Source organism: Miniopterus schreibersii (assembly GCF_964146895.1).
Source record: "Miniopterus schreibersii genome assembly, chromosome: 3".
NCBI lineage: Eukaryota > Metazoa > Chordata > Mammalia > Chiroptera > Miniopteridae > Miniopterus > Miniopterus schreibersii.
In genome coordinates this window covers 5466277-5481214 of record NC_138103.1, presented here as the reverse complement: position 1 = coordinate 5481214, position 14938 = coordinate 5466277, and the positions used below count along the sequence as shown (strand labels likewise).

Below are 14938 nucleotides of genomic sequence, written 5' to 3'. Positions count from 1 at the left end.
GGAGGCCCAGATTCCTGCATTTCTCACCCCCACCCAGGTACCATAAAGTCCAAAAGCCACCGTCAGACACACATTCCTTTTGGTTAATTAAGCATCGCTTCGTGTCTTTAGAGATAGACATACTCTAGAGGAACATCTGGGGAGACACCAACACTTTGGTGTCAAGTGGGCACAGAACTGGCTGACTGTTGGGTGGGAGATTTCTGTGGCAGCTGCAGACTTTGTCATCTCCCTTGTCCAACAAGTCTTCTTCCATTTGCAGATGGGGATACCTGGTTGCCGATGGCCCTAGCCTGAGAGGAAGGGCCGAGGTGAGGGATGAAAGAATAAGTGACATTGACATATCAGAAAGATGGGCCTAATTTAATAAACTGGCCTTTCTTGGGAGAAATGCAAATTCCTTCTGTGGCTACTAGAGACAGAATGGGAGGCAGTGCTATGTACTTTTTACTGGCGGTAAATCCAACATGATCCTTAACTGTCATGTAGCTATCTTATGAAAATTAGTGCAAATATCAAGCTGCATTCTCAGAAGCATCGGGGTCAGAGGAGTGATTCTTAAGTCTGGACCCTGGACTGCTCATAGCTTATCCGGGGTTCTTGTTAAAAATGCAGATTTCTAGACCTCAAGTCAGCCACTGAATCAGAGTGACTGGGAACGCAGACCAAAGCCCCTAGCTAGGTGATCCTGATGTCCACTAAGATTTGAGGCCACTAATATACCATGAGGGAGGTGAGAATGCCATCTCCGTGCTGAGGAAGTTACGCCTGGAAAGCATACCTAGTTCTGCAGGCTGCCAGTTAACTGGGGCTGTGGCACGTAGCTGTGTGCGCAAAGTCCCTCCCCGCATGGTGCTCAGAGCAGAACCTGGCCCAGAGGAAGGGCTCAATAAATGTTTGGTAGGTTTAGCCCTTTCTTAAAACCTGATCTGTTTGAGCATGAGATAGTATGCAAGGACCATGAGCTACCACTCAACTGGATGTTGTTGACAGAGTTACATGCTGGTATGTTGTTGACAGAGTTACATGCTGGTATGTTGTTGACAGAGTTACATGCTGGTATGTTGTTGACAGAGTTACATGCTGGTATGTTGTTGACAGAGTTACATGCTGGAAGAGTTTAGAAATGAACTCTGAACTCATTTCTGAACTCTTCCATTCCTACCAGAAACTTCTGTGGTGCTTGAGTTTGGAACCCTTCCTCCTCCTGCTGGACCAGAGGCAGCCCTGCAGGAAAGACAAGGTCAGAGACAGTCAAGGTGCCGGGTGTCCCTCGGGAATGCCTGGAACAGAAGCTGGGCAGCAAGGTGTTTGCTGATTGCAAACACTCGTAAAAACTCATCTGCGTTCTCCCCAGTCCTGCCTGTCAAGAAAACCTGTAGGTGACGCGCCCGAGGAGTTTGTGGCCATCCTCTCTCCAAAGTTCCTGCATCTAAGAGAAGCACGTTGGCTCTTCACAGGGGTAAAGGAGCTTGGAAATAGGTGGGAGCCTGAAATCATTCCACAAATCCAGTGCTCCCCAAAGGCTGACCTGGAAAGGCAGGCAGCAGGAAAAAGCGGTGTCATCCACGTCACTGGCTGAGCCCAAGGAACTGGTAGGCTTTCTTGCTGGGCTGGTAAATGTGAGTGCTTACTGACAAGGCCAGGCTAAGAGTTATTACCCGACCCCAGTTGGCTTGGTTTTGTTATTGTTTTTGTTTCTAGCAGGTGGTAAAAACATTTATAGTCTTTTTTCCATCCCACTCCTCTCATGATCCAGAGGAACTGACCCGGGAACTCCAGGAGCACATGAAAAGGGCGGCCGCTGCGTACAAGCGCCCCAGGAAGGTAACCGCCTGGGGTTCTAAGGCATGATAAGCTGGGAAACCAAGTGGGCACACGCCCTGGGCTCCCACTCAGGTGCAGGCCCTGGGAGATAGGGACACAAGCAATCCCAACTTGCTGCTTTAGTCTTCTCTCCCTGTTACTTCCCAGAGCAGGTTTTGTTCCCACTCTAAGAGGCGACCACAAACCCGATTAGGGGAGGAGGGTTGTACTTGCAAGGACAGACCGTGCAGGTGGAGGTGGGCTGAGTTCATTTCTCTTCTACCATGCACATCTCATTTAACTTTATAGTTGACTCAACTGGAATTGCACCTGTTGTATGATATACGTAATCTTTTATTTACATAAAATAAAATGCCTTATATTGTTAAAGAGTAAGTGCAATAATATAAAATAGCCTGTACATTTTATTTTTACACTTTTATTAGATTTATTGGAGTAACAATTAGATTTATTGGTTAACAAAATTATATCGCTTTCAAGTGTGCAATTCTATATACATCATCCGTACACTGTATTGTGTGTTCACCACCCAAGTCAAGTCTCCTTCCACCACCATTTATCCCCCCTTTACTGTCTTTCCCTTCCCCCACCCTTTCCCTCTGACAATCACCACACTATTGTCAGTGTCCATGAGTTCTTTCTCTTTTCTTTTCATTTTTTACTCAATCCCCCCTCCAACCCCCCCACCCAGCACCCCCCACTTGACATCTGTCAGCCTGCTCTCTATCTATGAATAAAAATCTCTATTTTGCCTGTTAGTTCCTTTTTGTTCTTTAGATTCCACATATGAGTGAAATTATATGGTACTTTTCTATCTCTGGCTGGCTTATTTCACTTAGCATAATGCTCTCCAGATGCATCCAATGCTGTTGCAAAGGATGAGATTTCCTTCTTTTTATGGCCAAGTAGTATCCCATGGTGTAAATGTCCCACGGCTTTTTACCCACTCATCTACTGATGGGCCCTTGGGCTGCTTCCAGATCTTGGCTGTTGTAAATAACCCTACAATGAACATAGGGGCGCAAATATTCTTTCTAGTTCATGTTTTAGGTTTCTTTAGATAAATTCCCAGAAGTAGAGTCTCTGGGTCATAAGGCAGTTCCATTTTTAATTTTTTGAGGAAACTCCATAGTTTTTCCGCAGTGGCTGCCCCAGTCTGCATTCCCACCAGCAGTGCACGTGGGTTCCCCTTTCTCCACACCCTCACCAGCACTTGTTCGTTGATTTGCTGATGGTGCCATTCTGACAGGTGTGACATGATATCTCACTGTGGTTTTAGTTTACATTTCTCTGATGACTAGTGATGAGGCAGGACAGTAAGAAGCTAGGGAAATTCCTTGACAAATGGAATAAGGGAAACTGAAACAAAATAATTAAACAAGATCAAACAAGTTGAGCAATTTACAGCCAGCTAATGAATCACAAGGCTTTATTTTCCCTAACCAAGGGCTCTTAGGAACAAATGGTTTACACATTCCAAAATGTCCTAGGGGAGTCCAGCCTTGGACCCTGGCCCCTCTTCAATAACATTCTTTAAAAATAAAACTTATCAGTCCTAGTCAGTTTGCTCAGTGGTTAGAGCGTCAGCCCTCAGACTGAAGGGTCATGGGTTCGATTCTAGCCGAGGTCACGTACCTCAGTTACAGGCTCTATCCTCAGGCCTGGTCATGCTTGGGAGGCAAGCAATCCATGTGTCTCTCTCACATCGATGTTTCTCTTCCCCTCCCACTCCTCTGAAAAGCAATAGAAAAAATATCCTCAGGTGAGGATTAAAAGATAATAATAAAATAAAAATAACCAGAAAGTAAACCCAGCCCATTTACACACACATTTTGATGAATCAACATATTGAAAGACACAGCTGAAAAGCCAATGAATATGCTGCTAAGACCCTCCCCAGAGACCTCCCATAGGATTCCAGCTGACCAAGGAAAGATAAAAATCCTCAGGACAAAGGATCCACCACGCACTCTCCCTCCCAGGAGCATGCCCACATCTTTCCCTTCCCTGACTTCTTCCTCCACAGGCATACATCTCCTAAACTCCAAGGGACCCCGCAAGGCTTGCAACCAGAGGAGCAGTGGGAAGTGGCCCCTGAACCTGTCTCCAAGGCCCCCTTTTCCCCCGACTTTTCCTCTCCCATTGCTTCTCCTACCTTAGGCTCTCCCTTTGTTTCACTGTCTCCAGCTTTTATATACATACTCTCAAAATCATCTGGACTTGTGTTGTGAAATCTTTCCTACACAAAGTCAAGAATCCACACACTACCTGCAGGCCCTAGGCTGACCCACCCTGGGCCAAGACCCTGTCCAGTAACAGTGACGCTGAGCATCTTTTCATATGTCTGTTGGCCATCTGTATGTCCTCTTTGGAGAAGTGTCTCTTCAGGCCCTTTGCCCAGTTTTAAATTGGATTGTTTGGTTTTTTGGTGTTGATTTTTATAAGTTTTTATAAATTTTGGATATTAAACCCTTATCAGATGTATCATTGGCAAATATGTTCTCCCATACAGTGGATTGTCTTTTCATTTTGTTAATGGTTTCCTTTGCTGTGCACAAACTTTTTAGTTTGATGTAGTCCCATTTGTTTATTTTCTCTTTTGTTTCCCTTGCCTGAGGAGATATATCAGAAAAAACATTGCTAAGAGAAATGTCCAAGATCTTACTGCCTATGTTTTCTTCTAGGATTTTCATGGTTTTGAGTCTAACATTTAAGTCTTTAATCCATTTTGAGTTTATGCTTATGTATGGTATAAGAAGGTGATTTAGTTTAATTTTTTTGCATGTATCTGTCTAATTTTCCCAACAGCGTATATTGAATAGACTATCTTTAGCCCATTGTATGTGTTTACCCCCTTTGTCATATATTTATTGACTATAAAGGCATGGGTTTATGTCTAGGCTTTCTAGTCTATTACGTTGATCTAGATGTCAGGATTTATGCTGGTCCCATACTGTTTTGATTACTGTGGCCTTGTAGTATAGCTTGATAAAAGGTAGCGTGATTCCTCCAACTTTGTTCTTCTTTCTCAAGAATGCTATTGCTATTTCAGGTCTTTTGAGGTTTCATATAAATTTTTGGAATATTTGTTCTGGTTCTGTGAAGTACACCACTGATATGTTGATAGGAATTGTGTTAAATTTATAGATAGGTTTGGGTGGTATGGACATTTTAATAATGTTAATTCTTCCTATCCATGAACGTGGTATATGCCTCCACTTATTTCTATCTTCTTTCATTTCTTTCTTCAGTGTGATAATTTTCCAAGTACAGGCCTTTTATATCCTTGGTTAAATTTATTTCTAGGTATCTTATTCTTTTTGAAGCATTTGTGAATGGGAGTATTTTCTTAGTTTCCCTACTGATAGTTCATTATTGGTGTATAAAAATGCTACTGAGCCCTGGCTGGGTGGATCAGTTGGTTGGAATGTCATCCCATACACCGAAGGATTGCAGATAAAATTTCCAATTGGAGCACATACCTAAGTCGCAGGTTCAACCTCCAGTCAGGGTTCATATGAGAGGCAGCCAATCTATGTTTCTCTCTCACATCAATGTTTCTCCCTCTCTCCCTCCTGCTCTCTCTAAAAACTGATAAATAAAAAAAGAAAACATATCTTCAGGTGAGGTTTAAAAAAATTTTTTTTCAAAAATGCAACTTATTTCTGGATATTTATTTTGTATCCTGCTACTTGACTGAATTCATTTATTAGTTTAGTAGGTTTATGGTGGAATCTTTAGGGTTCTCTATATACTGTATCATGTCATCTGCAAATGATGACAGTTGTACTTCCTCCTTTCCAGAGTGGATGCCTTTTGTCTCTTCTTCTTGTCTGGTCACTGTGGCTAGGACTTCCAGTATTATGTTGAATAAGAGTGGTGAAAGCAGACACCTTGTCTTGTTCTCCATCCTAAGGGAAACACTTGTAGTTTTTGCCCATGGAGCATGATATTGGCTGTGAGTTTTTTATATGTGGCCTTTATTACATTAAGGTATGTCCCCTTCACACTTTGCTAAGTTTTTACCATAAATGGGTGCTGAATTTTATCAAATGATTTTTCTGCATCTATTGACACCATCATGTGGTTTTTGTCCTTCATTTTGTTTATGTGATGTATTACATTTATTGACTTGTGGATATTGTACCAACCTTGCATCCACAGAGTAAATTCCACTTGATCATGGTGTATGATCTTTTTAAAAAATTTTTATTGATTGGTTGATTTTGAGAGAGAGAGAGAGAGAGAGAGAGAGAGAGAGAGAGAGAGAGAGAGAGGAAAAGAGAGATTTGTTGTTCCATTTATTTATGCATTCACTGAGTGCTTCTTGTATGTGCCCTGACTGGGGATCAAACCCATGACCTTGGTGTATTGGGATAATGCTCTAACCAACTGAGCTATCTGGCCAGGGTGGTGTGTGATCTTTTTAATGTATTGCTGGATTAGGTTCGCTAATAATTTGTCCAGGTTTTTTGCATTTATGTTCTGGTTTTGGAATTAGGATAATGCTGGCCTCATTAAATGAGCTTGGGAGTCTTCCCTCCTCTGGAAATTTTTGGAATAGTTTGAGAAGGATAGATGTTAGTTTTTCTTTGAATGTTTGGTTAAAATCACATGTAAAGCCATCCAGTCAAGGGCTTTTGTTTGTTGGGAGTTTTTGGTGTTTTTTTTATTACTGATTTAATTTCACTAGTTGTAATCTGTCTATTCAGATTCTCTGATTCAGTTTTGGAAGATTGGATGTTTCTAGGAATGTATCCATTTCATCCAGATTGTCCAATTTGTTGGCCTATAGTTGTTTGTAATATTTTCAACATTTTTAAATGTTGTCACCAAGTTATGTAAACACACATCTCTGTAAATACCTTTCTAAAGTAATTTTAAAAAATAAACTCTACTTACTAAAAAAATTAAAATAAAGTAATTGTTGATAGATAGTTAGTTATTGCCATTTTATTATTCATATTTTGATCTTTTTTTCCCTTCTTCTAAATAAGTCTCTGTAAAATTTCTTATAATACTGATTTGATAGCGATAAACTCCTTTAGCTTTTTCTTGTCTGGGAAGCTCTTTATTTCTCCTTCAATTTTAAATGACAGCCTTGCTGGTTAGAGTAGTCTTAGTTGCTTTTCATCACTTTGAATATTTCTTGCCAATCCCTTCTGGTATGGAAAGTTTCTGTTTACACTCTCATGGGAGCTCCCTTGTAGGTAACTAAATGCTTTTCTCTTGTTGCTTTTAAGAATCTCTCTTTGTCTTTAATCTTTGGCATATTATGATGTGTCTTGGTGTGGACCTCTTTGGGTTCATCTTGTTTAGGACTTTCTGTGCTTCCTGGACTTGCTTGTCTTTTTCCTTTACCTGATTAAGGAAGTTTTCAGTCATTATTTCTTTAAATAGGTTTCCAACCCCTTGCTCTCTCTCTCCTCCTTCTGGTATACCTATGATATGAATGTTGTTATGCTTGATGTTGCAGAAACTTCTTAAGTTACACTCATTTTTCTGGATTCTTTTTCCTTTTTGATGCTCTGATTGTGTGTTTTCTGATACCTTGTTTTACAAATTGCTGATGCAATCTTCTGCATCATTTAGTCTGCTGTTGATTCCTTCTAGTGTATTCTTCATTTCAGTTATTATGTTCTTCATTTCTACTTGTTCTGTTTTTCATGGTTTCTATGTTTTTCTTTGTGCTGTTGAAGTTCTTACTAAGTTCCTTGAGCATCCATATAACCATTGTTTTGAACTCTATATCTTGTAGTTTTCTTACCTTCATTTCATTCATTTAGGGTTTTTTTCCTGAAGATTTCTCCCATTCTTTCATTTGGAACATTTTTTGTCTCCCCATTTTGGGTGCCTCCCTGTGTTTGATTCTATGATTAGATAGAGCTGCTATGTTTTCCAGTTCTGGTAGAGTGGCTTTGCGTAATAGGTGTCCTGTAGGGCCCAGTGGTACAGCATCCCCAGTCACTCAAGCTGGGCACTCCAGGTGCACTCTCCATGTAGGTTGTGTGCACCTTTTTGTTGTAGTTAAGCCTTGATTGCTGTTGGCACATCAATGGAAGGTATTGACCCACAGGCCAATCAGCAACAAAAACCGGCAGCGACCACAGCAGCTGGGCCAACTTCACAGAGCAAATCTCACTTCAGCAAGGCTCTGGTGCCCACTGAGTCTGCCCCTTTAGTGTGTCACTCATGGAGGTGGTTTGGTGGTGTCCATTGTGGTCTGAAGCTGTTCATTATGTGTGCTGGCTCTGGGGCCTACTTGGGAGGTTCAAGCCAAGGTCAGCTGCTGACTACACCATGCCCAGGGCCACTCAGAATGAGTTACAGAGCAATCTTCAGATGGCTACTACTTGTGTTGGGCTTGGAGGTGCCCAGGAGAGGCCAAGCTGAAAATTGAGTCTAACTATCACTAGTGCAGTGTCTGGGGCCATTTAGCAAGGGGTATAGGGCACATGGAAGCCAAATTCTGTTTGTTTGGGGTTTGTGAACCTTTGAGAGATTTTAGGAAAGTTTAAAGAATGAACCAAGGCTGGTTTCTATGAAAATGCCAAGGGAAATGTCTTGGGTGGAACCACAAGTTGGATTGGTTGAGGTCTAATAAAATCACCAGGGCTGGGCAAACAGTGTTAGCCAGGTTGACGGAGATTCAGATGGGGTGCCTGTCAGTGCCTGCAGTGGGAGGGATCAGCAAAGGAGCAATGGCTTCTGCCAGCACTTCTGTCTGGGAGAAAGTTGCTCCTCCAGCCCTTACTCTGAAGCTAGACTATTCAGTTCCTCCCTGTATGTACCCTGTGCCTTTTGGCCCTCTGCCCCAGTGCTGGAGTTCAGAGTAAGTACAAGTAAGTTCATACATGGGCCCTTTAAGAGAAAGGCCTGGGACTCCAGCAGCCCTCTGTCTCATTCAGCCACCAATCTTGTTGGTTTTCAAAGCCAGAGCTATGGGGACTTTTCTTCCCAGCACTGAACCCTGGCTGTGTAGCCTGGTGTGGGGCTAATACCCCTCACTGCTCAGGGGGTAACCTTCACAGCCGAAATATCCCTCCTGATTTTTAACTACCACACGTGGGTGTGGGACCAGCCCATTCTGCATTTCTGCCCCTCTTACCAGCCTTGATGTGGTTTCTTCTTTATGTTTTTAGTCGTAGAACTTCTGTTCAGCTAGACTTCAGGAGGTTCTGAATGATGGTTGTTCTATAGTTTAGTTGTAATTTTGATGTGGTTGTGGGGGGATGCTAGTACCACATTTACCTACTCCACCATCTAGACCAAAATCAAAATCAGTTCATTTTCAAAATAAAATATCTTCTCCATAAGCAAAATGATAGTCATTTAGGGATGAGTCTGGAGTTCTGTTCATTTTTTCCTTAATGCCCATCAAAATAATCATGAACATGGAAAATATCACCTTGCAAAACCCACGTTGGGGAATCTGATCTAACCCAGTTCTTATTATAATTCTGAGAAGAAAGTATTAAAATCTCCATTTAACAGATGAAATATTGAAGCTCAGGGGGAAATTGCCACAGAAACCCCTCCCTGGTTCTCCTCCCTCATCTGCTGTAAGAGTTGAGGCCCCGCCAAGGCAGCTGCCCTCTTTTCCAGTCTTCTTTAGTACTGAACTTCCCTTCATTCTTTCATTTTGCCTCTTCCTGGCCTAAGGGCTCAGTTATACCTGTGGCTCGGCTTTTAAATCATTTCTTCCACAAAACCTCCCCTGACTCCTATCTCAGGGATCTTTGGGGGGATCCCAGGACCCCTTACCTAACAACATAGTGGCAGAAACATGGCAATATTGATGGACTACTCAGAAAGTAGCTTTATATATTTTCATTCTAACATTGAAATTCAGACCTGCTATGTCTGTTCTCTCTTGCCCACTCAAAGAACTGTATATCCTTGGGCAGATTCTTTATCTTTTTATTCCTTCTCAAGCCACCTCATTTTCAGGTATTAAAATGTTTAGTCCAACCTAAATCTCAAGCCTAGCTCAGAGCTGCCCCTCTTCGTCAGCCCAGACTTACTCAGGGTGTGTGTTTTTTTTCCATTTCTTCAGTCTTTTTTCTTCAGAGCCCTCATTCATTCACTCAAATATTAACTGAGTACCTACTATGTGCTAGATACTGTTGTAGGTTCTTAGCTAACTTGATGAACAAAACAGGCAAAAAGCTCTGTCCTCATGTTAGATTCTAAAGGAAGGACACAGAGGCAAAGATAATGTTAGAGAGTGGTGAGTATTAAGGAAAATAGTACTGGGTAATGGGGGAGGGAGAACCAGTTAGGAGGTGCATTGCAATTTGAAGTAAGTGGTAAAGGTAAGTTTCATTGAGAAGGTGGTAAAAAACTTTGACAAAGATTTAAAGGAGGAGAGGAAGCTATCCATAGATACCTGGGGGAAAGTGGTCTGAGAAGAGGAATCAATCAGCAAGTGCAAAGGACCTGAGGCAGGTCGTGCCTTATGGGAATATGGAGAAGGCCAGTGGGGCTGGTGTGCAGTGAGTGAGCTATAAAGGGACAGGACATTCAGCCAGAGAGGACAAGAGGCTGTGTAGAGCACCATGAAGGACCTTAGATGACATGGTAAATGCTTTGGCATTTCTTTGGCATGAAATTGGGACTCATTGCTGGGCGATGAGCAGACGTGTGACATGATCTGACCTCTGACCTACCCTTAACATTATCTAAAATAAACTTAATTATTTGACACGTTATTATCTGTCTCACCTCCAAACTGAGAGGGATTTATCTTGGTCACCTTTGTGTCCACCTGAGAACAACAGTCAATAAATATACGTTGACTAATTGACAGGGACAAATGTTTCCAAAGAGGACAGTACTCCATGGCTTATCCTGAGGAACTTGGCTCCAGAGCTTGCAAACCAAATGTGTCCATGTATCCTTTTGCCTCCATTTTTTGGAGGACAAATGACTTCTTGAATTTCCTTTCATTTGTGGGATCTTAGGTACAGTTCCTAGGACCACGGCCCTCATTCCCCAAATCTGCTGCAGCTATGTGATCAAGCAGAAACATTCAATGACCTCAGACCCTCATTTCATGCAGCTGTGTGAATTTGAATCCAAATGCAAGCCTCCCATTTTAGACTGCAGTAACTAGGATTTACTGAGCACTTACTCTGTGCCATGCACAGCTAGGATTGACATTACCCCAAGTAAGTCTCTAGGATTGTCCACAGTTAATGATTAGCTTGCCCTCCTTGAAGTTTCCAGGGACTCTTGAGCTGTCTGCCTGGTAAGCTGTATTCTCCTCCAAGGTTACAGGGATTCTGGAGCTGTCTGCTCAGGAGGAGGGTGTACCAAGAGATCCCCAGAGAGACTTCCTAAAAGGACTTGGCAGGTGAGCGCCGTTTCAGGGAATGGACTGATGGGATCATGCCTCTGAATAGCACTAACCAGTCTTTAGAGGCCAGAGCTATCCAGGAGAGTGAAAATCTTCAGGAAAAAGCAGTCTGCAATCCAGAGGATCCTTGAAACAGAATCTGCCAGGTCTTAGTGAGGAGGCAGCACTGGGCAAAGGAATAGGTATCTTTAGCGTGGCGCAAGGGAGAGAATGGAGTCAAGGAAGGAGGCCCTTCCAAGGAGGTGAGACCTAAAGAATGACAAAGAGCCAGCCATGGAAAGAGAGAGAAACAGAGGGGCTGGTAATGAAACATTCACTTACATTCCTTTAGATTTTAAATCATATATATATATATATATATATATATATATATATATATATATACATATATATATATCTTTATTGATTTCAGAGAGAGGAAAGGAGAGGGAGAGAGAGAGATAGAAATATCAATGATGACTCATTGATCTAGCCCACAACCCGGGCATGTGCCCTGACCGGGAATCGAACCCTGATCGCCTAGGTCGATGCTCAACCGCTAAGCCACATCTGGCCGGGCTAGATTTTAGAATATAAAAGAGGAGACACAAGCATCTGAGGTCTTGAGCATTCTGGCTGCTGCTGGCCAGACAATGGGGAATGGGAAACCAGCCAACTGGTGGGACCCCTGACTTGATTCCTTAAATCAAAGGTCATTAGACTTAAACACTGCAGCCTCCATCAAGGTGCACATGTTGGAACTTGGAAGCCAGCTACAAAGCCTTGGAAAAGCTCTCCCTGAAGCCAGTGCATAGATGGAAACGATCTCAGCAGTTATAATTTCTAAAGTGATTCTGTGGGGTAGGAGCTGTGCGCTAGGTTCAGTTGAAGGAAATAGATGCTACTTGTGTTAGTCAGCATTTACTGTGGTAACAAACACCCAAACACCTCAGGAGCTTAGCACCATACATATTTCCCCCCATAGGTGTGTGGGCGGGCTGTGGCTGTGCTGGGCTCAGCTCAACTCTACGTGTGTTATCATTCTGGGACCCAGGCTGAAGGTAGAGCACCCATCTGGGATATGCTACACTCGTGACAGAGGACAGAAGTGCAAGGGTTCCTGATCAACCATATAATCACATCCCCTCACATCTCATGAGCAAGCCAAACTCAATGAGAGGGGGGATACATACTCTTCCCCACGGTGCACTGGGCAAGTCACATGAAAATAAATGGAGATGTATAATCCCAATACAGGGGGGAGCAAATTGTCTGCCACACCACTGTATTTTACGCACTGAGGGATTTACTACATGGAACTGAGTGTTCACAAAACTGTCAGAAGTGCTGGAGAGGTAAGATCTATACTGGGTGCTGTGCTTTTGGAGAATGCATGCAGACTGAAATGAATGCTGAGTGACAATTTACTCATAGCCACAACACATCACTTCTGGAAGAAAGCAGCAAGGTTCGGATTCATCTCCATAAGCAGCTGATGACTAGTAGGGCAATTTAAAATAAGAAAGATTCACCTCTGGGACATCTTTCCTTCACAGGTCTGGCCATGCATTGGTTGCGGAAACTCCAGGGGATTTGCATCCTATGGAGGACTCCGATGTCCTGTCGCACTATCTACATTCATAGCAAGCAACTGACGTCTCTGCCGTGGGGCCACCAGGAAGTCCAGGCCAAGTTTAACTTTGCTAGTGATGTGATGGATTACTGGGCTGGCATGGAGAAGGTAATGGGGTGGAGAAGAGACACATTTTTGGACAGTTGGGCTGAGTTTACTGAGTCATCCATACATTCAATATATATTGAACGCATTACGTGTCAGGTACTATGATGAGCTATGATGTTCATCTCTCATGAAGGCAGCATGGGGTGGGAGCAAGAGATAATGGGCTTGGCAAAAAAAAGGGGGGGGGGCTGGGAGACTGGTGCAAGTAGGACAATCTGGTAAGTCCCTGGGCAACTGACACACAATTTGCCTACACATCCTGCACATGCTCTGTTGTGACCTCCCAGGGCGAGACAAGGACTGGTGGTCTGGTGTCAAAGAAGAGGCAAATTGGGATTTAAGACTGAGTCCGTCTTCTCAAAAGGTTATGCGTCCCTGTCATTAGGAGTAAGCAAGCAGGATGGTCACTAGGCAGAGGTTGTCGAAAGGACTCCAACATAAGACATCAGAGAAAGAGTGATGAGGAAATTTCTGGTTCCTTTCCCACCTAGACTTCTAGAATTCCACCCCATCCATTGCTTTCCACCTGAGGTTCTGTGCACCTTTCTGGAGGATGGAAGGATTCCTCTTGGTTGGGATACAGGAGGAAGTGGGTCAGCCAGCATGGGCTTAAACAAATGACACTCAAAGGGAGTCATGTCGTGATGCGCCGTTAGGTCCTGACACCATGAGCCAAACGTAGTGCAGAGATTGCAAATGCTGGGCCTCTAGGCTGAACATGGCCCACATAAAATTTAGTCAATACTTTAAAATTAAAAATTTGCAGGCCCGGCTGAGCGTGGCTCAGAGGTGGAGATCTCGATTCTATTCCAGGTCAGGGCATATGCCCGGGTTGAGGGCTTGATCCCCAGTCGGGGCGTGCAGGAGGCAGCTGATCAATGACTCTCTCATCTTTGATGGTTCTCTCTCTTTCTTTCCCTCTTCCTTCCTCTTTCTGAAATCAATAAAGTTATATATATATTTTTTAAATTTTGCAGATAAAAATTTAGGTTTCTGGCTTTTCTCTAAAAGTTATCCCTCCTTAGAATAATGAGGAAGAATCCTGAATCCATAAAAGAAGTGATTTAATAAATTTGCTACATAACCATCAAAAAACTGCTCCATCCACAAACACTATAAACAAAATTTTAAAAACTCCCTGGCCTGTGGGTCAGTGGTTAGAACGTTGGCCTGCATACCAAAGGGTCTTGGGTTCAATTCCCAGTCAAGGGCATGTACCTGGGCTGCAGTTTCCATCCCCGGCCAGGCCAGGTAGGGGTGAGTGCCGGAGACAACCAATTGATGTGTCTCTCTCACATCGATGTTCCTCTCTCTCTCTCCCTCCTCTCCCCCCTCCCTCCCTCCCTTTCACTCTCTCTAAAAATCAATGGGAAAAATAACCTGAGTTGAGGATTAACAACAACAAAAAGTAGTGACAGCCAAGGGGAAAATACTCAACTCATATCACAGCAAAAGAGTTAATATTCTTAATACAAAAAGAAACCTTAGAAATCAAGACTAAAAAGGCACAGCCCAATATAAAAATGAGTGAAGTATAAGAAGAGATGGTTCACAGAAGAGTGAACTAAAATGGCCCTTAAATATAATAAAACATGCTCAACCCCATTCATCATAAGAGTACTGCAAATTAAAAAGTCATTGAAATCTTTTTTTTCAAGTTAAATACAAAATCATATTTTTATTTCCAGTTAAATACAAAAGTTTGACAACATATTCTGTCGGTAGGACTATGAAGAAAGAGACAGTCTCACACATTACTGGTCAAAATGTAAAAGATGCAACTCCTATTGAGAAACTTTGAAAAAGCTCACCCCATAACCAACACATTTTTCTCTTTGACTATTGATCATTGCTCTCAAACTATAATATGGGAACCCCCAAGGATACCTAAGACTTCAGGAGAATCTTTAAAATCAAAATTACTTCCAAACAAAACTAAGACAAAGTTGAACCCTGGTGCATCAGTGGTGGAAATGTTAAATGGTTCAGCGTCTGTGGGAAACAAGATGTCAGTTTCTCAAAAAATTAAAAGT

General features: G+C 42.7%; 1 protein-coding gene across 10 annotated transcripts in view; it reads left to right on the top strand.

Moving 5' to 3' along the window:
• The first annotated feature begins 1157 nt into the window (after nt 1-1157).
• LOC308554342 (acyl-coenzyme A synthetase ACSM2B, mitochondrial-like) overlaps nt 1158-14938 on the top strand; it is a 36347-nt gene continuing 22566 nt past the window's right edge. For 3 of the 10 annotated variants that reach the window (XM_081131539.1, XM_081131532.1, XM_081131540.1), the window contains exons 1-2: nt 11072-11182; nt 12721-12905. In XM_081131539.1, coding sequence (XP_080987665.1) covers nt 12729-12905 — 177 coding nt within the window. In that variant the 5' untranslated portion in view covers nt 11072-11182; nt 12721-12728. The other 7 variants (XM_081131534.1, XM_081131536.1, XM_081131531.1 and 4 more) reach the window with 7 other exon arrangements.